The following is a 24,945-nucleotide window of genomic DNA, read 5'->3' as shown; positions in this document are numbered from 1 at the left end:
GCAGCATGCCGGATATCAGCAGCCGAGGGTGGGGGCTGTAATGCACATGTGGAGCCCAAAGCCGGAGATCAGCAGCATGCTGACCGGCAATAAGCAGCTTCTGCTTCCGCGTTCAACATGCTGCTGATCTCCGGCTTTGGGCTACGCAGGGTTCGGGGGATGGGTGTCCTCTGCCGGTGTACTGCAGCTCCGGGGGTGCGGGCTCCGGAGGCTTTCAGCACTGTTGAATATCCAGCTGCCTCAAGTATGTACAGCCCGCACCCTCTGCTGCTGATATCCGGCATGCTGCTGCTGGCTGTCCCCCCGCCCGGCTCGGCCACACAGCTGTATGGTGAGAAGGGCATCTCAGTTCCTGAGGTTTAACACATATGCCTCAGAAAATGGCCTCTGCGGTAAACGATACTAATGCTTACCGTGACAGTAACAGCGGGGAGGAAGGCGCACATCGGGATCCTGCAGCATGAAACAAGAACCCCTTCGGAGCGCAGCAGACCACACTGAAAAGGGTGCATACCCGGTGCGGTGCTCTGCATCCCGGGTGGTGCCGAAGATGTGGAGTGTCGGAGGTGGCAGAAGCGCCGCAGCTTGGGGTGAGAAACCGCTGCAGCCCTTCCGCTGCTAAACTCTGCAATTAGTCTATTAAGGGGGCGGGCTCCCCTCATCATAGTGCCCCACAGGCCATGTTAATTCTGGGTGTAGGATCCCCTAACTCTATAATGGGAATTTTGGCTCATATCATGTGCTGTAACGTGAATTTTGGCTAATACCGTGTGCTATAATGTGAATTTCGGCTCATACTATGTGGGGTAATGTGAATTTTGGCTCATTCCGTGTGCTGTAATGTGAATTTCGGCTTATACCGTGTGCTGTAATGTGAATTTCGGCTCATACCATGTGGGGAAATGTGAATTTTGGCTCATACCATGTGGAGTAATGTGAATTTTGGCTCATACCGTGTGCTATAATGTGAATTTCGGCTCATACCGTGTGCTATAATGTGAATTTTGGCTCATACCATGTGGGGTAATGTGAATTTCGGCTCATACTGTGTGCTATAATGTGAATTTCGGCTCATGCCGTGTGGGGCAATGTGAATTTCGGCTCATACTGTGTGCTATAATGTGAATTTCGGCTCATACCGTGTGCTATAATGTGAAAGGGGCACCAGTACTAGTTAGTATAAGGGGTCCTACTACACTGAAGGACACGCCCCTTTTGAGTGACCACGCCCCTTTTCCGGGGCGCGCGCGCCTTCGGCGTGCGCATAATTGCTATCTGCACTCTTTAATTCCACCTTCAAAAATTCAACTTCGACCACTGCACCTACATACACATACATACACACCCTGACATCTTTATATGCAGTGACACCGGTGGCGTCTGCACATACTTTCCTTTTGTATTTTTTTTTTTATTATCATTTTATTAATTTATTATTTTTATTAAGAAAAAATTATTATTATTTTTTTTTTTTTTGGGGGGGGCGCCATTATTGATCTTGCCCTGGGCTCCAAAAACCCTAGTTACGCCTCTGGTTAAGACTGCAGTAATGGAGGAGGACTAATATAACTGTTGTTAATTAGTGAATTCAGGGGCAGATTTATTAAGCACAGTGAAGTGATAAGGTGGAAGGTGATAAAGGACCAGCCAATCAGATCCTAACTACCATGTCACAGGCTGGGTTTAAAAAATGACAGTTAGGAGCTGACTGGCTGGTCCTTTATCACCTTCCAATTTATCACTTCACCGAGCTTAATAAATCTGCCCCTCAGCTTGTAAAACATCCGGCTGTGATATATATAGCTCCCACTATGTCTGACAAGCCAGCCTCCTGACGAAGTAACTACGAAACGCGTAGAGGCGGGGCTTGTCAGACGTGCGTCTTCTCCCACCCGGCTCACACATCCCGGCTGCTTCATCGTGAGTGACCTGACGGGTTCGGCTTACACCGGCGCGGTGCATGGTTCGGTCTGTGATTGCAGCAGGTCTGGTGTTGTGCCTGGTGGATTGTTTTATGTGCTCAAACTGGCCCAAAGAGTGGGTCATTTATGGTACGAGTCTTTTATTATCCATGGAATGCTCTGTTTTTAATCTGTGTGTGTAATAAATTTATCTGCACTATGGGCGCATTCTCCTGATTTTTTCCCAGACACATTTGCTCAAGGAGTTCTGAGCGTTTTTGGAGATTTGCAGCGGTGTTGGTTTCACCAGTGCTACAGCCCAGGGATTCATTCACTGTGGACTGATTAAACCCCTATTATATGATCACCAGCGCACCTGTACCTTTTCTTCAGCATATATATATATATATATAATATATTTATTAGCATTTGCAAATAATAACACACACAAAGTGAGGCTACTTACCTTTAAACTCACTGCTTGTTGGTCAGGGGCTGGTGCCCGTGTCTTCCCCAATTCTTCCAGATCATTGTCAGGGGCTGGTGGCAGCATCTCCCCCCCCCCCCCCCCTCCCCTCCCCCTCCTCTCCCAGCTCGTTGTCAGGGGTTGGTGCAACCATTCCTCCCCCCCCCCTTTTCTTTTTCCCAAATGCCAGCGAGTGGCGCTATGAGCTCCTGCATCATGTCCCTGTTACTAGAGGTCTAGTAGGACCTCTAGCATGTCTTAAATCAGGCGGCAGCCATTTTAGCAGGGACATTTTCAGCTGTGTTCCACGCAGACAGCCAGTCCACATGAAATACAGCTGCAGACATTGGCTGTGGTGCCCCGTAGAATCGCACGGCTTGCCTGGCCCACGAAACAGCCTTGTTTATATTTTACACATTGATCACAAAATTTCAATATTTGCAGTTTTTTACAAAAAGATGCTTGGGTCTACCAACTCCTGAGGAAGCCACGTAAAGCTGGTCATGGGAGAAGCAGCTGGCCCTAAGATCTACATCTGCAGATCTGAGCATTTGCCGCCGCGACTTGCTGATCATCATAGCGAAGCAGACTCTTATAGGAACTGCAGGCGCTTGAACTGAAAATAAAAATTGTTGAGGATAAAGGGTACATATGATAGGAACATAGTCTCACCTGTGACACATCCCGTTAGAATCTCTGCCTCAATTAGCTTCCTCTACAAAGCAGTGACTTTAAAGCGGGTTTCATTGCATAACTTGAGCGGAGTCAAGCAACGCAGAAGTATGGTTGGAACACCAACTTTCAGTGCAATGCTGTGCGATGGAAGTCAAGCATTTGTTTTTTTCTTTATTGCTCCTCTCCCTGATATCACATCCAGATCATACATACCTCAGTTCTTTCTAGGTCACTAAGCAATACAGTAGTGAAAACCAATTCATACAGTAGTTTTTGCGTGATACCAGAGTACACTAAAATTCCCCCCAAAAATATTCTCCATCTCCATATTTCATAAACAGTCCCTAGAAGTATATTTCTCAAAAATAAAAAAAATGCTATGTACAGACACAACCCTTACAGTTTTATTATATGTATATAACCCTCTGACGAAGTCCCATTTCACGAAATGTGCTGGACGTGGTGTATGACGTAGGCATTGTGACATCACTCACTGTTCTCCAGAGCCGGCAGTGGTCCATGGGGGTCATTCCGAGTTGTTCGCTCGCTAGCAGATTTTAGCAGCATTGCACACGCTAGGCCGCCGCCCTCTTGGGAGTGTATCTTAGCTTAGCAGTATTGCGAACGAAAGATTAGCAGAACTGCGAATAGAAAATTCTTAGCAGTTTCTGAGTAGCTCGAGACTTACTCCTACACTGCGATCAGCTCAGCCCGTTTCGTTCCTGGTTTGACGTCACAAACGCCCTGCGTTCGGCCAGCCACTCCCCCGTTTCTCCAGACACTCCCATGTTTTATCCTGGCACGCCTGTGTTTTTCTGCACACTCCCAGAAAACGGCAGAAACACCCACTTCCTGTCAATCACACTCCGATCACTTCAACGATGGAAATTCTTTGTTCAGACGTGAGTAAATCTACTAAGTTTTGAGCTAAAATACTTAGCGCATGCGTACTGCGTACCATGCACATGCGCATTTTCGCCTTAATCGCTCCGTTGCGAAAATCGGCAACGAGCGATCAACTCGGAATGACCCCCTATGTGTGTTGTAAGAACAACAGCCGTTTGAGGCTTTCCATGGCAGAAGGACATATTACTGCTAAGTTTTTGTTTTTAACTTTGATGTGTGAGCAGTTATTTCAAGTAACGTTGGATTGAATTCCTATTGACAAGGCCACTCTCCTCTGTCTTTTATATATATATATATATGTATGTGTGTGTATTATACTATAAAGATGCAAGACTCCATCCCAGTGCCATATACTGTTTATATTGAAGTTTAAAGGCATTCTACAATAATTTTGGTTTTAATTTGATATTGTTGAATAAGAGGAGTGCTACATTACAATAGTCCTTGTCACCAATCTCAGTGACGTACCTGAAGAAGAAACATGAATGATTTGTATTTTTTTTAATTCAACTAAATATTGTAACAATCTTTCTTCTAGTTCAGAAAACTGGTGGGACACAGCTTAAACTGCTTATGACTTTTCCAAACTATGGACAGGCTCTCTTCAAACCCATGAAGTGAGTATTAAACTGGGAAGCTGCACAGTACACAGTATATGACAGGAGTTGGACTATCAGTTACTGTACCAACAGATATAATATATATTTATTGGTGGATCTCACAGTCATTTTAGAGTTTAGGAAATTTGGAAGATGGGTGTAACATGTCAGTGTTGGTGAGGAGGGCAGTGGTGCGTATTTTTTTAAACTTTCAGTTATTAGTACTGATTGTGTTGCATTTATGGATAATCATTCACCAAAAATAGATGAAAAAAATAAATTTCAAGACAATGGGGCAGATGTATTAACCTGGAGAAGGCATAAAGAAGTGATAAACCAGTGATAAATGCAAGGTGATAAACACACCAGCCAATCAGCTCCCATATGTAAATTAACAGTTAGGAGCTGATTGGCTGATGCATTATCACCTTGCACTTAACACTGCTTTATCACTGCTTTATCACTTCCTTATGCCATCTACAGGTTAATACATCTACCCCAATGTATTTTATGGCGTTTCTGGGCCCACTTCACTTTGTACTTCTATCATTAGAAACCATGGCGTTGATGTATCACACATTGAAAATAGTAGAGAAGTGGACCGTTGGAGAAGTTGTCATAGCAACCTTTCAGGTTTGAGGTAGCATTTATTAAGTACATTCTATAAATTTATAGGTAGAAGCTGCTATGGACATCTTCTTCTCCAGTGGTACACTTCTCCACTCTTTATTCACTACTTGATAAATTAACCCCATATTCAGAAGTGAGCCCTGCCAGTTTTGATGACAATATACTGTATTTATGCAGGTAGCTAGTTTAAATAGATAAAATAATTAATTGTTACACAGGATATTAGATCTCTCAAAAGTCAAAACACAAGTTGGGTTGATACAGATGTTATGAGACCCATTATGGAGGCAGAGGGAGCGTCAAAAGCACAAGTCAAACACAGGATCAAGGAAATATCCGGGACTGGAGTTTAATCACTTAGCTCTTAGAGGCCTATTCATGTAGCAGAGAAAAGCCCTGTTTTGCATTAAACAGGGCTTTTCTCTGCCTGCTGCTATTCATAGAGTGGGTTACTGTGGAGAAGCTCCTGATTTCTCCAGCAGCACCCTCGCTCTGTGGCTGAATCGCATCACCATACTTTTGTATGAAAGACCGGAAATCCATTTGCCATCTCAGGATGGTATAAGGAGGCTTGTTAGGGGAGAAGTGAAGTAAAGATGGCTGACTCCTGCGCTTTTCCCGCCTCCTTCTGTGACAGCAGCCAATCAGAGGAGCCCAGGGCATATGCATACACTGGGTCTCCTCCTCCTGACTGCCGGCCTGCTGCCTCCACAGTGCCTCCTTGCTCTGCTCCCACCTCCTTACTGCCTGCTTGCCCCCAACGCCACTTCCGACGAGGTGACCAGACATATGCATATGCCAGGTCACCTCCTTCTTACTGCCCACTAACCCCTCACACTGCCCCTACCCCAGCTGCTGAGGTGACCCCGGCACATGTGCAGTCATAATCACACAGGACGGAAGGCGCCAGAGCATGCGCAGAATATTAGAAAAAACGTCAGTGAACACAAAGAGAAGATGGCACCACAAGACCGGTCTGTACCGGATCGCTTCACTAAAAAGGTGGCGGTACATGAATAGCTACTTAACCAAGCTACAGATCGCATCGAACTGATGCGCTCTATAGTGATAAGTGACTATTCTTTACCACTCATCTTCATGAGTAGACTCCTCAGTGTCAGGTGATTTTCCCATACAGAGATAAAAGGGGTATGTCTGCTGGTCTGGACAGTCCTCCTAATTGTGCACATGTGCAGGATGTAACCAATAACTACAGTAGCTGTCTCTCCATTTTTGGCCTCTGTCGATGCTGTCAAAGACCTGAGAACCATGATATTTGGCCAATCTTCCTTGAGTGTACTCTTTATGCTGAAAGAGCATTCCGATAGCACATAACACAATACGGAGTGTGCCATATGGAAGATACTCCAATCTATGTTACAATAATATAATAAAGTTAATTTGATATGGATGTTCTATGTTACTAGTACTACTTCACTAACGTGAATGATTTAAACCAGTTCTCAACTTTTTTTGGGCAATTACCAAATAAAAACTTTGAAAAGGTACGCCATTTTGCAGAAAGTATGAATTCCTGAACACGTATTCTCCTCTCTAAGGTGGCATTCGGAGTTGTTCGCTAGCTGTTTTCGTTCGCAGCGCAGCGTTTAGGCACAAAAGCGGCACTTCTGTGCATGCGTATGCGGCGCAATGCGCATGCGCGACGTACTTTCACAACGCAGGCGTGTCAGATACAAAACGCAGGCGTGCCTGGGGAAACGCAGGCGTGGTTGGCCGAACGCAGGGCGTCAAAACAGGAACTAAATAGTCTCAAGTGATTGCTGAGTAGGTCTGGAGCTGCTCAGAAACTGCACAATCTTTTTTTGTTGCCGCGCTGCGATCCTTTCGTTCGCACTTCTGCTAAGCTAAGATACACTCCCAGAGGGCGGTGGCTTAGCATTTGCACGGCTGCTAAAAGCAGCTAGCGAGCGAAGAACTCGGAATGAGGGCCTAAATGTAACATCCTGTTCTTTATTCTTCTCATCCACCCTCTCATCTGTGTCCAGTATTGTGTCCCCCCCCCCCCACACACACACACCTCCCAGTCAATGTATGTGCTCTCCTCTTTCCTTAGCTGTATGTTCATTCATGTGCATTCCCCTCCCCTCTCTACCTTATCTGTATGTGCTATTTCCCTCCCTCATCTGCATGTGTTTTGTCCCTCTCCCATCCCTTGCTTATCTGTATGCCCATTCATTTGTTCCAGTCTCAACCACAGTGGTTAACTTACCATATTGGTGTTCAGTGTTCACTTCCCTGTTGTCTGTGTCTGAACTCTGTAGCTTGGAATTGGCTCCTCTAGCTCCGGTCTTAGCACAGCGACTGACGACACATGTTCCTTCCAAGGCTCTCTAGCCATGTCATCACCAGCTTATCACTGACAGGCGTCAAATTCAAAAAGTCACTGATGCATTGTTGCTGGTTAGCAATGCAGAGGCTGGTCCAGGGATTACGACCGTGTAGGCTGCATAGGTGACATTCAAGCTCAAGTACCACCTAAGCTTGCTGGCCATACACTGGTTAAGAACTCCTCACTTAAGGATAAAACGTTCCCTGGGCCAGTGGCAAACGCAGGATTTATAGAGGGAGGTTTCCAAATGTAATCCACAGTCTGCAGAACATGGAATACAGTATTATTAATTTAATATGTAATACTACAGACGGTCTATAGTATAGACTGTATCAAACATTTAAATAAAATAAATAAGATAAGTGGTCAGGAAAAGGTTAAACATACTATAATAAATAAATAAATAAATAAATAAATACGCAAACACAATGGAACCAGTACTACATTTTCTAAGCACACATTCTTCCACCTCATGATAAGGTTCTTGTCTCTTCTTCCTGGTAGCTACTCTCTGGTCCAGTGCACTGATTGAGTGCGCAGATCCACACACCGCAATTTTGATAGAAGAAGCTGCTACCACTGGGCATGTGTAGTAGCTCTGCTCTGTCTCTTAACTTGCATGATGTGGCAGCAGCTCTAGTAATCATATTATATACCGTTGGTATTGTCAAAATTTGAGCCAAGAGAAGGGGGGGTTTCCGGGCAACCAGAACCCCCCCCCCCCCCCCCCCCCCCTGCGTTTGCCTATGTGGGACACTAACTTTTGTGACCACAACTTGTTTTCCCCCTGTCAAAGTCTTCCCTCCCGTTTTCCCCCATCTCTCTGTGTCTCTTTCCTACTGCATTATCCCTTACCTGGCTCTCCTTATCTCCCCACCCTATTTCCTAATCTCTCTCTCTCTCTCTCTCTACCTGTGTTTCCTCATCTCTCTCTCTCTCTCTCTCTCTCTCTCTCTACCTGTGTTTCCTCATCTCTCTCTCTCTCTCTCTCTCTCTCTCTCTCTACCTGTGTTTCCTCATCTCTCTCTCTCTCTCTCTCTCTCTCTACCTGTGTTTCCTCATCTCTCTCTCTCTCTCTCTCTTTCTACCTGTGTTTCCTCATCTCTCTCTCTCTCTCTCTCTCTCTCTCTCTCTCTCTACCTGTGTTTCCTCATCTCTCTCTCTCTCTCTCTCTACCTGTGTTTCCTCATCTCTCTCTCTCTCTCTCTCTCTCTCTCTCTCTACCTGTGTTTCCTCATCTCTCTCTCTCTCTCTCTCTCTACCTGTGTTTCCTCATCTCTCTCTCTCTCTCTCTCTACCTGTGTTTCCTCATCTCTCTCTCTCTCTCTCTCTCTCTCTTTCTACCTGTGTTTCCTCATCTCTCTCTCTCTCTCTCTCTCTCTCTCTCTCTCTCTCTCTCTACCTGTGTTTCCTCATCTCTCTCTCTCTCTCTCTCTCTCTCTCTCTACCTGTGTTTCCTCATCTCTCTCTCTCTCTCTCTCTACCTGTGTTTCCTCATCTCTCTCTCTCTCTCTCTCTCTACCTGTGTTTCCTCATCTCTCTCTCTCTCTCTCTCTACCTGTGTTTCCTCATCTCTCTCTCTCTCTCTCTACCTGTGTTTCCTCATCTCTCTCTCTCTCTCTCTACCTGTGTTTCCTCATCTCTCTCTCTCTCTCTACCTGTGTTTCCTCATCTCTCTCTCTCTCTCTCTCTCTCTCTCTCTCTCTACCTGTGTTTCCTCATCTCTCTCTCTCTCTCTCTCTCTACCTGTGTTTCCTCATCTCTCTCTCTCTCTCTCTCTCTACCTGTGTTTCCTCATCTCTCTCTCTCTCTCTCTCTCTCTCTCTCTCTCTCTCTCTCTACCTGTGTTTCCTCATCTCTCTCTCTCTCTCTCTCTCTCTACCTGTGTTTCCTCATCTCTCTCTCTCTCTACCTGTGTTTCCTCATCTCTCTCTCTCTCTCTACCTGTGTTTCCTCATCTCTCTCTCTCTCTCTCTCTCTCTCTCTCCCTGTGTTTCCTCATCTCTCTCTCTCTCTCTCTCTCCCTGTGTTTCCTCATCTCTCTCTCTCCCTGTGTTTCCTCATCTCTCTCTCTCTCTCTCTCTCTCTACCTGTGTTTCCTCATCTCTCTCTCTCTCTCTCTCTCTCTCTACCTGTGTTTCCTCATCTCTCTCTCTCTCTCTCTCTCTCTCTCTCCCTCCCTGTGTTTCCTCATCTCTCTCTCTCTCTCTCCCTGTGTTTCCTCATCTCTCTCTCTCCCTGTGTTTCCTCATCTCTCTCTCTCTCTCTCTCTCTCTCTCTCTCCCCCCCCCCCACCTCTGCTATATCTTTCTAATTGCTAAAATATATCGGCCCATTCTGGCAGGAGGGGCTACTGTATATCTAGAAGTCTTTCAGTCAGTGAGAGATGTAATGGGAGGGGATAAGGCCACAATGAAACTCTCGAGTGCGTAGCTGCAAGACATCTGCCTAGCCACATTACATAAAAGATGTGTGATGAAATTATCATTTATTTCTCATACATCCTAGAGGATGCTGGGATCCACTTCATGACCATGGGGTATGGACGGTTCTGCAGGAGCCATGGGCACTCTTAAGACTTTTCAATGGGTGTGAACTGGCTCCTCCCTCTATGCCCCTCATCCAGACCTCAGTTGTAGAAATGTGCCCAGGCAGACTGGATGCACTCTAGGGGAGCTCTACTGAGCTTCTCTGAAAAGACTTATGTTAGGTTTTTTGTTTTCAGGGAGAACTGCTGGCAACAGTCTCCCTGCTTCGTGGGACTGAGGGGGCAGAAGTAGGAACCAACTTCCTGAAGAGTTTCATGGCTCTGCTTCTGGCTGACAGGACACCATTAGCTCCTGAAGGGTACTGAACGCTAGCCGTGTCTAGATGCTCACTCCCACAGCACGCCGTCACCCCCCTCACAGAGCCAGAAGTCAGAAGACAGGTGAGTAGAAGAAGACAGATCTTCTATCAAGAAAAGTGACGGCTGAGGTACAGCGCGGCTGGCGGGAGCGCAGCGCGCCATTTCTGCCCACACACACAGGCACTGCAGGGTGCAGGGTGCGGGGGGGAGGGGTGCCCTGGGCAGCAAAAAACACCTCCATAAACTGGCAAAAAAATGGCATAAGATGCCCAGGCACAGCCCTACCCCCGCCAGTATAAATATTATGAAAAGTTTCTGAGGTAAAAAGGGCGGAGCTTCTTCCTCAGGCAGCCAGCACACTGCTCAGTGCCATTTTCTCTCTCCTCAGGCTGCAGAGACATCGCTGGTCCTCCTTCACTTCTGACTACAAGTATAAGGGTGCAAAATAGGGGGAGGCACAAGCGAATTTGGTGCTTTACAAGTGTGTTTTACTGTGTAAAAAGCACTGCATGTCAGTGGGCATTCTGTGTTCACAGGCATTAGATACTGGCGCTGGGGTTGTGAACTGGCTGCTCCTAAACTGTGTCCCTCTGACAGATTTTTCTGTGGGTCTGTCCCCTATAAGTCCCAGTGTGTCTGTGTGTGTTGTACACGTGTGTAAGACATGTCAGAGGCAGGAAGTTCCTCCCCGGAGGAAACCATTTTAGGGACACAGAAGTGTAATGTGGTGGCGCTGCTGGCACACCAAGAGCCTGCATGGGTGAAAGAAATACCTGATAGTATGCATCATATCAATAGGAGATTAGATAAGTCTGAATCTCATGCTGAGTGCTGGAGAAAATCTATGGAGGATGTGATTTTTCAGGGCTCTGTACTTCCATCCGCAGGCGACCCCTCTGGGTCACATAAGAGACTATTTGACCATTTGCGAATATTGTGAATACTGATACGAACACGGACACTTATTCTTGTGTCGACGATAGTGACTCCAGAGAAATTGATCATAAATTGGCAAAAAATATACAATATATGATTGTGGCTGTAAGGGAAGTTCTGGAAGTCACGGAAGCCACTCCTGTACCTCAGGAGAAGGCTTATTTCTATAAAGAAAAGAAATCTAAGGTCACTTTCCCTCCTTCCCACGAGCTTAATACACTCTTTGAAGGGATGTGGGTGAATCCCGAAAATACATTTCCAAGAGAATTCAGATAGCTTATCCTTTCCCGGTGGAGGACAGGAAAAAATGGGAGTCACCCCCTGTGTTAGACAGTGCACTGTCCAGGTTGACAAAGAAGGTAATTCTCCCTGCAGACCGGTAGATAGAAACTACATTGAAATCCATTTATGTTGCCAATGGTACGCTGCTCAGGCCCACAATTGCTTGCACGCTATTGAAAAATGGTCAGAAAGCGTGTCATCAGACATTGACACGATTGATAAAGATGAGATACTCCTTAAGTTAGGGAATATCAAAGATGCTGCCGCATACATGCTAGAAGCGATGAAAGATATTGGACTCTTGAGTTCACAAGCCGCTACCATGGCAGTATCGGCTCGGCGGGCGTTGTGGATTCGCCAGTGGAACGCGGATGCAGATTCCAAAAGAAGTATGGAGGCTCTCCCATATAAAGGTGAGGCCTTATTTGGCGATGGACTGGATGCGTTAGTCTCGGCGGCTACCGCAGGTAAGTCGACATTTTTGCCCTCTGTGCCTGCACCGGCCAAAAAGACATATCACCCGCACATGCAGTCCTTTCAGCCCAATAAATACAAAAAAGCGAGAGGTTCCCCCTTCTTTGCGGGAAGGGGAAAGGGAAAGAAGTCCACCATAGCTTCAGGTTCCTAGGAGCAGAAGTCTACCCCTACTTCTGCCAAATCTTCATCATGACGCTGGGGCTCCTTTGCGGGAGGCCACTCGGGTGGGGGCAGGTCTCAAACTGTTCAGCCAAGGTGTCACTGACCTAGGTTGGGGGTATTGTGAACTCGGGGGTTCTCCCGATGGTCGGAACAGGGATGGCTTAATATAGGTCTTCCTCATACAGGACTCTGACAGTAAAGCTTGGTGAAAATATTAAAGAACTTTATTGCAGGAAGAGAGCAACACAATGTCACATAGCAGAGAAGGAACGTATGGGGAAATGTCCAGGCCTATAGGAGAACTTGTAAGTAATGCTAAGGATTCCAGGAAAAAAAGTCCTTGTGAGTGTTGATACAAGATAATAATGACTGAAGAACTTGTAAGTGATGTTTTTAAAGATACTGGTGATTTGAAGAACTGGTGAACGGTGGTTAAAGACTCTGACGATTTGAAACACTTGTGAGCGGTGGTTAAAGACACAGATGATTTGTATGACTTGTGAGCGGTGACTAAAGATACTGATGATTTATAAAACTTGAGAGCGGTGGTTAAAGACACTGATGATTTGTAGAATTTGAGAACGGTGGTTAAAGACACTGGCAACTTGCAAAACTTGGGAGCGGTGGTTAAAGACACTGCTGATTTGTAGAACTTGAGAACGGTGATTAAAGACACTGATGATTTGTAGAACTTGAGAGCGGTGATTAAAGACACTGATGATTTGCAGAACTTGAGAGCGGCGTTTAAAGACGCTGATGATTTGTAGAACTTGAGAGCGGCGTTTAGCCCGCAGCACACGCTGAGTCCAAGAAGCACTGGTGACTGGATTGCAGAGAAACACACCAGCCGCAGTTTACGCTGAACTGTGCAGCCACTGGCACCTGGAAGTGCCGGAGACACTGGGGTACGACTGCAGAGAGATACGTCAGGAACAAGAGCACTGGCATCCACGTCAGGGGAAAAGACGATACTCAGGCGCCGAGGCTCTGCCCGGCGTCTGACTTTGAATCTCGCGCCTCCGCTGGATTGGCGGAACAGTCTGATGACGTCACCTGCTCCCTGCCCACGTGATGCCGGGTGTCATGGCGGCGCCCCTGCCCCGGGGAACCGCCGGGAGCCGCGCCGGCCAGACGCCGGAGCCCGTGGACCACCGAAAGCAGAGGCCGCAACACAGACCAGCAGGCATGCAGGGGTAAGCGCGGTGAACGCCGCCTATGGCGTGTGACACAAGGTTGGATTGGATCCCTGGGTGTTGCAAATAGTGTCCCAGGGATACAAGCCGGAGTTTCAAAACGTTCCCCCATGCCGATTTTTCAAATCGACCTTGCCAGCTTCTCTTCCAGAAAGGGAAGCAGTAACAGCGGCAATCCAAAACTTATGTCAGGATCAGGTCATAGTCCTGGTACCTTTGTCACAACAAGGGGAGGGGTTTTATTCAAGCCTTTTTGTAGTTCCGAAGCCGGACGGCTCGGTCAGACCGATCCTAAACCTGAAAAATCTGAATCTCTACTTGAAACGATTCAAGTTCAAAATTGAATTACTGAGGGCAGTGATTTCCACTCTGGAGGAGGGGGGACTACATTGTGTCTGTAGACATAAAAGATGCTTACCTGCATGTTCCCATTAATCCTCCTCACCAGGCTTATCTGAGATTCGCGGTTCAGGATTGCCATTACCAATTCAAGACGTTACCTTTCGGTCTCTCCACGGCGCCGAGGGTATTCACCAAGGTGATGGCGGAGATGATGGTTCTCCTGCGTCAAAAAGGAGTCAATATAATTCCTTATCTGGACGATCTCCTGATAAAGGCGAGATCCAGGGAGCAGTTGCTACAAAACATCACACTCTCCCTGTCAATACTCCAACAACACGGTTGGATCATAAATTATCCAAAGTCACAGTTGGAACCGACGACAAGATTGTCTTTTCTCTGGATGATTCTGGACACAGAAGTTCAGTGAGTATTTCTTCCGGTGGAAAAGGCTCTGGAAATCCAGAAAATGGTAAAACAGATATTGAAACCATCGAGTGTGTCAATCAATCAGTGCATTCAGTTGTTGGGGAAGATGGGCACCGGAAGATAATCCTGTCGTCAAAAGCCAGGATTTCGCTCCTGTGATGGCTACACAGTTCTCACCTACTAGAGGGATGCAGGTTCGGGATTCAGGACTGGGTCCTGGTAACCATGGATGCAAGTCTCCGAGGCTGGGGAGCTGTCACTCAGGGGGAAAGCTTCCAAGGAAAATGGTCAAGTCAGGAAGCCTGCCTTCACATAAACGTACTGGAATTGAGAGCCATTTACAACGGCCTTCAACAAGCGGTACATCTTCTTCAAGATCATTCCGTGCAGATCCAGTCGGACAATGTAACAGCAGTCGCGTACATAAACAGGTAGGGCGGAACGAAAAGCAGAGAGGCAATGGCAGAGGTGACGAAGATCCTCCTCTGGGCAGAAAGACATGTAAAGGCTCTGTCGGCAATTTTCATTCCGGGAGTAGACAACTGGGAAGCAGACTTCCTCAGCAGACACGATCTCCATCCAGGAGAGTGGGGCCTCCACCAAGAAGTCTTCGCAGAGATGACAAGTCTTTGGGGAGTTCCTCAAGTAGACATGATGGTATCTCGTCTCAACAAGAAGCTTCAGAAATATTGTTCCAGGTCGAGAGACCCTCAAGCAATAGCAGTGGATGCGCTAGTGGCCCAGTGGGTGTTCCAGTCGGTGTATGTCTTCCCTCCAGTTCCGCTGATCCCAAAGGTGCTCAGGATTATAAGGAGAACAAGAGTTCGAGCAATCTTCATTGCCCCAGACTGGCCAAGGAGGGCTTGGTACCCAGATCTTCAGGAGTTGCTCATAGAAGATCCTCGGCCTCTTCCTCTTCGCGAGGACCTGCTGCAGCAGGGGCCGTGCGTGTATCAAGACTTACCACGGCTACGTTTGACGGCATGGCTGTTGAGCGCCGGATCCTAGCCCGTAAGGGTATTCCCAAGGAAGTCATCCCCACCCTTATTCAGGCCAGGAAAGGAGTAACGTCGAAACATTACCACCGTATTTGGAGAAAATATGTGTCTTGGTGTGAATCCAAGAAGGCTCCTACGGAAGAGTTTCAGTTGGGATGTTTTCTCCATATTCTGAAGGCTGGTGTGGAGGCGGGCCTCCGATTGGGATCAATAAAGGTCCAGGTTTCGGCCTTGTCAGTGTTCTTCCAAAAACAATTGGCCTCTCTTCCAGAGGTTCAGACCTTCGTGAAAGGGGTTCTGCACATCCAGCCTCCATTTGTGCCTCCAGTGGCACTACGGGACCTTAATGTGGTGTTGCAGTTTCTTCAATTGGATTGGTTTGAGCCTCTACAAGAGATAGAGTTGAAGTTTCTCACTTGGAAAGTGGTGATGATTTTGGCATTGGCATCCGCACGGCGGGTGTCTGAGTTTGGGGCCTTGTCTCACAAGAGCCCTTACCTGATCTTCCATGAAGATAAGGCAGAGTTGAGAACTCGTCAACATTTTCTTCCAAAGGTGGTTTCATCTTTCCACATAAACCAACCTATTGTGGTGCCAGTAGTTACTGACACGTTCACTGAGTCAAAGTCTCTAGATGTGGTTAGAGCTTTGAAGATTTATGTAGCTAGAACAGCTTGGATACGGAAAACAGAGTTTTTGTTTGTCCTGTATGCTTCCAACAAGATTGGGTGTCCTGCTTCCAAGCAGACTATTGCGCGTTGGATCAGAAGTACGATTCAGCACGCTCATTCTACGGCTGGATTGCCGTTACCGACGTCGGTGAAGGCCCATTCCACTAGGAAGGTGGGCTCATCCTGGGCGGCTGCCCGGGGGATTCTCGGCATTGCAACTTTGCCGAGCAGCTACTTGGTCAGGGTCAAACACATTTGCAAAATTCTACAAGTTTGACACCTTGGCCGATGAAGACCTCAAGTTCGGTCAATCGGTGCTGCAGGGTCATCTGCACTCTCCTGCCCGTACTGGAGCTTTGGTATAAACCCTTATGGTCATGAAGTGGACCCCAGCATCCTCTAGGACGTATGAGAAAACAGGATTTTGATACCTACCGGTAAATCCTTTTCTCCTAGTCCGTAGAGGATGCTGGGCGCCCGTCCCAGTGCATACTTTACTTGCAATTTTGTTTAATAGAGTTACACATGTTGTGTTTTATTAGTTTCAGCATGTTTGCTGTAATTTGTTCATGCCTGTTGGCGTGTGTTATGTTGAATGCCATGTTGTGCGGCATGGCTGAGGTGTGAGCTGGTATGTATCTTACCATTAGTATTAATGTAAATCCTTTCCTCGAAATGTCCGTGTCAGGATTCTGATTTAGTATGTCCCCGGAGGGGGCACTAGTGGGTCAGTGTAGAAGTGATAGAGGAGACTGGGAAACGGACAAAAAGTTCCGCGCATGTGCGCTTGATATTTATTATCACACAGGGATAACCGATGACAGGAACAATGAATAATAACTTAATCCGATAAATTAATATTTCAAAAGTCACTGGTAATAAATAAGCAATGAAGATGAACTTGAAACCTGATATAAATGATAAGGCAATAATGAAATCAGATGCAGCAAACAAAACTCTGGTATATAACGAATAGCCATCAAAGCACACAGTCTCTGTAGAAGCACACGTCTTTAAGCCAAGCAAGGCCCTAGCAGGAGACAGACCTAACACAGCAAGATGTTAAGTGCTAAAGGCAATGCACAGTGTGGAATGCTGGTAATTAGGTGAAGAGGCTGAGAACTGAGAACACACCTGAGGAAAGTCTCTACTGCAGATTGGTGTAGCAGACTGTGGCTGGAGTTTGTAGCAAACTGGAACAATGAAGACTGGAACACAGGAACTTGCACACTGAATGTGACTCGCAGGAGAGCTGGAGTGGTTGCTGCTACTTGTAGTTCCACAGGAACACTGGAACAGGGAAACAACTTGGAGATGCCAGAAATAGGAGATTGCTGGAAACAAAGAATTGAAGACTGGAACCTGGAACTGGAAACTGGAACGGAACTGGAACTGCTGGGACCTGTAGTTCCACAGGTCCAATACACAGGGGTATCTCTGCAGACAGAGGACTGCAAACAGGAGACGCCTGTTCACAGAATGTGACGTGTTGTCCAAGGCGATGAGACTGAGGCAGGAGCTGAAGTTTATACACCTTGGTCTGTGGTGATTGGGTGTGGCATCTCTGTGAGAGCACACCCCGCTGGATTAGGTGTTCAGATCAGCTGTGAGTTAGCTGAAGCACTGTGTACTCCAGGCTGCAGTAGACTGAAAACTAGAACTGGAACAGAAATGAACTGCTGGAACCTGTAGTTCCACAGTAGTGATACGATGGAGAATGCAGATTCATGACAGTACCCCCCCTTTTATGGGTGGGCACCGAACACCCACGCTGGAATTTGGAAGGCTGAATGTCAATTGAAGTCTCAGAAGACAATGTAGGACACTTGAGAGTAGAATCAACTTGAAATATTCTAGGATGGAGAGGACGTCATCTCCAAAACTGACAGACAGGAGTTCATTACTTGACACACTGGAGAGAACCACACCGGGTTCGGAGGAACTGGAATCGGCTGATCTGGACAGACGGATGGGACCGGATTGGGTCCAGAAAAGCTTGAACCAGCTGGAACCGGAGGAGTCCTCAGACTGACGGATAGGACCGTATTTGATCCGAGGATGCTGGAATCGGCTGGAACCGAAGGAGGTTTCTTGATTCTTGGACTCTTGATCATTGAGTCGTGACACTGAACTCTGGAGTGACCCTGACCCCACACTCTGACCACCATCCGGGTCCATGGGCCTTGGACAAACTGTCAGGATTCTGATTTAGTATGTCCCCAGAGGGGGCACTAGTGGGTCAGTGTAGGAGTGATAGAGGAGACTGGGAAACGGACAAAAAGTTCCGCGCATGTGCGCTTGATATTTATTATCACACAGGGATAACCGATGACAGGAACAATGAATAATAACTTAATCCGATAAATTAATATTTCAAAAGTCACTGGTAACAAATAAGCAATGAAGATGAACTTGAAACTTGATATAAATGATAAGGCAATAATGAAATCAGATGCAGCAAACAAAACTCTGGTATATAACGAATAGCCATCAAAGCACACAGTCTCTGTAGAAGCACACGTCTTTAAGCCAAGCAAGGCCCTAGCAGGAGACAGACCTAACACAGTAAGATGTTAAGTGCTAAAGGCAATGCACAGTGTGGAATGCTGGTAATTAGGTGAAGAGGCTGAGAACTGAGAACACACCTGAGGAAAGTCTCTACTGCAGATTGGTGTAGCAGACTGTGGCTGGAGTTTGTAGCAAACTGGAACAATGAAGACTGGAGACTGGAACACAGGAACTTGCACACTGAATGTGACTCGCAGGAGAGCTGGAGTGGTTGCTGCTACTTGTAGTTCCACAGGAACACTGGAACAGGGAAACAACTTGGAGATGCCAGAAATAGGAGATTGCTGGAAACAAAGAATTGAAGACTGGAACCTGGAACTGGAAACTGGAACGGAACTGGAACTGCTGGGACCTGTAGTTCCACAGGTCCAATACACAGGGGTATCTCTGCAGACAGAGGACTGCAAACAGGAGACTTTTTTTTTTTTTTTTTTTTATTAAACCATTTAGGTTAGTAAACATAGTCATCTACAATGCAGATTTAGACAGTAAACAAAACATCAGCATGGATTTTTTTAAAAAACAACAATTGTTAATATTAACAAAGAAAAAAACACCTGTTCATAATCAAAAAACAATATACAACTTAACACATACCCACACTATTAGGCTATCAATCTTCGTTAACATATCTAACCACATGCCTCCATTTTTTAACTTTCCAAACTCCCTCAGCATCAAGCTCTTTTCTTCCTTTCCTATCTCTCAGATAATAGACATATAACTTACCCAATACCATTCTAACACACTCATTCACAGACCAGCACTCACTCCTAAACACACACAGATTCCTTGCATTCCACAAAACTTCCATCACACAGCTCATGATCAAACACAAAAGTCTCTCTTTTCCTCTATCACATGCTCCCATACCAAATAATGCCACCTTCCATCCAATATACCTAACACCAGTAATCTCTCTACACAAGCCACCCAAACACTTCCATACATCATTTGCAAAACCACAATTCCACATTACATGCATCACTGTTTCAGTATTATAACAATTGTCTCTCGGACAGACATCTGAAGCTACCAAGTCTCTTTTTTTCATAAACACTCTCACTGGCAACCCCTCATGCATACACAACCATACAATCTCCTTTTGTGTATTTGACATGCCATACGAACATAGCCTCTTCCATATAATCACAGCTTCACTTGAGCGCATATAATTGATATTACAAACTATCTCTCTATCTTTTATAACTTTCATAACCTTCTTTCTGTCTTTAAACCCACTTAAAGAAATATTCAAAAGATCTTTCTTTTTAATGAAAACTTCAATTACATTGTACCACCACAGACTTCTAAACGCCACAGGTACCTTCAGGTCCCTTTTGATCCACCCTAAACCATACCAAGTCCACCCAGCCATATATCTCACCATACAGGCAGTTTTACTCCCCTTCCCCATTAACTCTACTATAACACGAATATAATTAACATACAAAAAGATTTCAATATCAGGGAAATCCAACCCACCCTTCTCTCTTGCCTTTATCAACACTTCACGTTTCAAACGTTCCAACTTCCCACCCCAAACAAACATGAAAAGAACTCTGTTTATTTTCTTGATCTCCAGCACAGACGGAGGAAAAACACATGCCAGAAACAATAAAATAGGTAACACCACACTTTTAATCACCAACACTTTCCCAAACACTGTCATCTGTCTCATCTTCCAAAAATCCACCTTCTTCTGTACCCTCTTACTACATTCTTCCCAACTCACTCTCCCTTTCAAATCATCCTCAAACACCACACCTAATATTTTAATCCCTTCACTCACGCTCATAATCCCTTCCACACTGCAACTTTCATCCCCAAAGCACTTCAATTTTGTTTTACACCAATTAACTTTAAATGCAGAAGCACTGCAAAAGAAACTAACCAGTAATTTAACTCTTCTCAATTCTGCAACACTCTTACTCACAACCGCAACATCATCCATATACCCCAATACTTTCACCATCCTACCTCCACTACCTGGTACCAACACCCCCCCTACAACTTTATCTCTCCTAATCATCTGCAATAATGGTTCAATAACACAAATAAACAAAATAGCTGACAATGGACATCCTTGTCGTACTCCTGACCTAATCACTACATTCTTACTTATATTCCCATTCACCAAAAACTTACTCACAACAGAATCATATAACCCTCTCACACATCTTACAAATTCCACCGGGAACCCCATACGTACCAATACTTTAAACATAAAATTGTGAGACACGCGGTCATACGCTTTTTCAAAATCTAAAGCCAATAACATACATACTCTCTTCCTTTCTCTGCAGTCACCCAACACATCTCTCAGCAAAATCAAATTATCTGTTATCCTTCTACCAGGCACACCACACACTTGATCATCACCCACCACCTGATCCATCACATCCCGCATCCTATTTGCCAATATTTTTGCCAGAATTTTATAATCTGAATTTAAAAGCGTAATAGGTCTCCAATTTTCTAACAAGCCCCTATCACCTTTTTTATGCACTAACACCACAATACCTTCTTTCATACTATCACATAATCTTGCATTTCCAAACATAAAAGCACACAAATCACACACATCCTTCCCTATGACATCCCAAAAACAACTATAAAACTCAATCGGCAACCCATCCATACCTGGAGTTTTATTCCTTTTAGCACTATCCACAGCTCTTTTCACTTCATCACCTGTTACCTTATCCATCAAAACCGGCAAATTTCCCTCATACACTCTCTCAGACAAACCACACAATACTTCTTCTTCCATATCACTATCTACTTCCTTCCTATCATACAACTTTTCATAAAATTCTGTAATCACATCCATCATTCTTTCACCACTCACTTCCTCTCCATCTTTATCTAACACATACTTTATCACATGCTTATTTTTCAAGCTTTTTTTGAAAAAAAAACCTTGTACATCTTTCATTTTCCTCTAATACCTCCACCCTAGACCTAAAAATAATTTCTTTACCTCTATTATTCAAACATTTACTAACCTCAGATCTTGCTTTAATAATATCATCATTCACATCCACACCTTCCTCTCTTAATTTATAAAGAAAACTAAGCCTGCTATTCCACAGCTGATACTTATTCCTCTCTCTCACAGCTTTCCTATATCCTGCTCTCTGATAGAACTTCTTAACCCTTTCCTTAACCCAGTCCCACCATTCCAATATATTGACAAACTCATTTTTCCTACTTTGCCAGAAACTATATTTCTTACAGAAATCTTTGAATAACACCTCATCTTCTAAAAGCTTAACATTTAGTCTCCACAATCCTTTCCCATATATTGTACTAGACTCACAACAAACATTGCAACATAAAGAATCATGATCTGTAAAAGGCACTTTCTCCTGTACAAACTCTCCAAACATCACATCTTTAGAACAAAGTAAATAGTCTATACGAGACATTACCCCTCCTCTGTCCGCAAAAAAGGTATTTGGGACAGGCTTACCCATACTTGTCTCTGCAATATCAACAAAACCAAAATCCAGAATAATATCCTTCAGGATTTTCCCAGTAATATCAACAACTACCTCTCCTCTCCCACTCCTACCTTCCTTCTCTAGAATACAATTCATATCACCTACAAGCAATGTAGGAATTCTTCCAGACAAAAAAAACTTTAATTTTTCAAAAAAACATTTCCTCTCTTTCTTCTCTGCTGGAGCATAAACACAAAACACCCTAAATCTCCAGCCTCTATATTTAGCACTTACAGAGATAACTCTCCCCTCTTCTATCACCAAATAACTTTCTATATTAATTTCTTTATTTTTAAACAAAATACCCACCCCTGCATTCCTGTTACAGCTAGAACCAGACCATATAGCCTCCTCATAGCCCCATTCCTCTTTTTCCGGTATATGAGACAATCCACATTCCTGCAAACAAATAATATCAGCATTTCTTGCTGCCACATATTCTAATACTGCCGATCTTCTGGCTTTACTTGTGATTAATCTCACATTCAGCGAGAATATTTTTAAATTAAACATTTGAAACAAAATAAAACAAACAGACAACAAAAATAATAATAATAAACTTTGTAAAACAAAAACATTAGACATCCACTATGCACTGTTAGCATCACAGCACGTAAACAAAAGTTCACCCTAAAAAACATCAGGGAACTAATTAAGCAGCCCAAGGTACAGCACAAAAAATAGCTATTTTTGACCACCATCTCTTTAGCTGAGATCTAAAGCAGTTCTTCCTCAACAGCTTTGCAGTCCTCCTCACCCTATACCTTGCGGCCCCTTGTAAGAGGCACACTTCTTTACATTTGGGATAACATTTCCCCCATCTAAAAAATAAGCCGATGCCTCTTGTGATCTATCGCCATCCTCCTCAGCAGAGGACACATCTTCTATACCTTCAGTATTATGTCCTGTTGTATTCTCCATCCGTGGCTTCTTAGCTCTGCGCACCTGTCGTTCAGCTTTCCTAGCCACTGAGCCAGACTCCTCAGGCCCACTGCTGAACTCCTCCACTCTAGTAGAGTCCACCGATGGTACAGGACTCTGACAGTCATCTATTACCAGACTAAGAGCTGGACTCTCCACACAGTCACTTGGTGCTTCCACCACATCCTCCATTACATCAGCAAACTCCTCTTGCTGTCCCTCATCTGCAGCCACACATGCAGGCTCATCAGACCGAACAAGCTGTTCCTCGTTATCAGCACTGGGTCCAGACCTAGCCTGCTCTTCACTAGTGGAATTCCCACCAGGCACAGACTGTTGTATATTAACCCCACGATCTGCAAAGTTTTTTGCTCTCATCTCAGCATCAAGCTCTTTAAACATTTGCCTTCGCATACTGACTTTAGCAGCAGGACAGTTTCGGACACTGTGTCCTACCTCTCCACAGATATCACAGCTTTTTGCCATTGGGCAATTGCCAGCCTCATGATCTTTTTGCTTGCAATTCCTACAAACTTTGCCTGTGGAACATTCCTCCTTAGTGTGTCCATACATAAAGCACAGTCTGCAGAAGCTTGGCTGTCCAAAATAGTACAAGAATCCCCTATTACCACCAATGCAGAAACTAGCAGGGGGATGCTTAGTACCACCCACATTATCTGGGTCAGGTTTTAGTCTCACCCAGAACCGTATTTTGCCATTGAAAATACCCAGGGCATTTTTTTGTTTTACTCCACCCCGCACATTAGAACAGGATTGCAGTAGAAAGGCTTTTAACAAGCTCACCTCTGTGTATGGGTTATAAACATGAACAGTAATTGAAATTTCTTCAAGGGCAAAAAGAGGTTTCATTCTCACCAACCTCATTGCAGGCTCATGTTCCTTGCCCCTCAAAACCTCATACACATTGAGGCAGAAGCCATTTGAATGAAATGTCACGTCATAAATACCTTGTTTAGGGAAGTCTTGAATACAATAAAGGTCACTCAGAGTCACTTTCCCTAGCTTCTCCAGTATCTCATGGAAGACAAATTTCAGATCATTCTGCGATGAATCCTTTTCCAACTCCAAACGAATAGTATTCTTTACGCCAGACATTTCCAATCAGGGAAGATGTACCCAAGGTACTAATGCAGAAGTGTGCACCGGTGTGCGATCACCACTCAAAGCCAGGGGCTCCCCGCAAGGGGAAGACCCCAAAAGGCCCCTGCCCCAGACCAGGCAAGCCGGTCGTTCAGGCAGGAAAGTTGTATAATATCACCATCCATACAGGAGACTCCTGTTCACAGAATGTGACGTGTTGTCCAAGGCGATGAGACTTTTTTTTTTTTTAATTAAACCATTTAGGTTAGTAAACATAGTCATCTACAATACAGATTTAGACAGTAAACAAATCATCAGCATGAATTTTTTTGAAAAACAACAATTATTATTATTAAAAAAAACACCTGTTCATAATCAAAAAACAATATACAACTTAACACATACCCACAATATTAGGCTATCAATCTTCGTTAACATATCTAACCACATGCCTCCATTTCTTAACTTTCCAAACTCCCTCAGCATCAAGCTCTTTTCTTCCTTTCCTATCTCTCAGATAATAGACATATAACTTACCCAATACCATTCTAACACACTCATTCACAGACCAGCACTCACTCCTAAACACACACAGATTCCTTGCATTCCACAAAACTTCCATCACACAGCTCATGATCAACCACAAAAGTCTCTCTTTTCCTCTATCACATGCTCCCATACCAAATAATGCCACCTTCCATCCAATATACCTAACACCAGTAATCTCTCTACACAAGCCACCCAAACACTTCCATACATCATTTGCAAAACCACAATTCCACATTACATGCATCACTGTTTCAGTATTATAACAATTGTCTCTCGGACAGACATCTGAAGCTACCAAGTCTCTTTTTTTCATAAACACTCTCACTGGCAACCCCTCATGCATACACAACCATACAATCTCCTTTTGTGTATTTGACATACCATACGAACATAGCCTCTTCCATATAATCACAGCTTCACTTGAGCGCATATAATTGA

The 24,945-nt window shown here is 44.8% G+C and overlaps 1 protein-coding gene across 3 annotated transcripts in view; it reads left to right on the top strand.

Annotated features, from left to right (window-relative positions):
* LOC134958116 (extracellular serine/threonine protein kinase FAM20C-like) overlaps nt 1-24,945 on the top strand; it is a 402,537-nt gene that overhangs the window by 123,393 nt on the left and 254,199 nt on the right. For 2 of the 3 annotated variants that reach the window (XM_063940487.1, XM_063940486.1), the window contains exon 3: nt 4,487-4,565. The exons of the other annotated variant lie outside the window; for it this stretch is intronic. In XM_063940487.1, coding sequence (XP_063796557.1) covers nt 4,487-4,565 — 79 coding nt within the window. The remainder of the gene's footprint in view (nt 1-4,486; nt 4,566-24,945) is intronic. 3 annotated transcript variants of the gene reach the window in all.

Source organism: Pseudophryne corroboree, chromosome 9, assembly GCF_028390025.1.
Source record: "Pseudophryne corroboree isolate aPseCor3 chromosome 9, aPseCor3.hap2, whole genome shotgun sequence".
Taxonomy (NCBI): Eukaryota; Metazoa; Chordata; class Amphibia; order Anura; family Myobatrachidae; genus Pseudophryne; species Pseudophryne corroboree.
The sequence above is the reverse complement of the archived record's forward strand: the minus strand, read 5'-3'. Positions and strand labels throughout refer to the sequence as shown.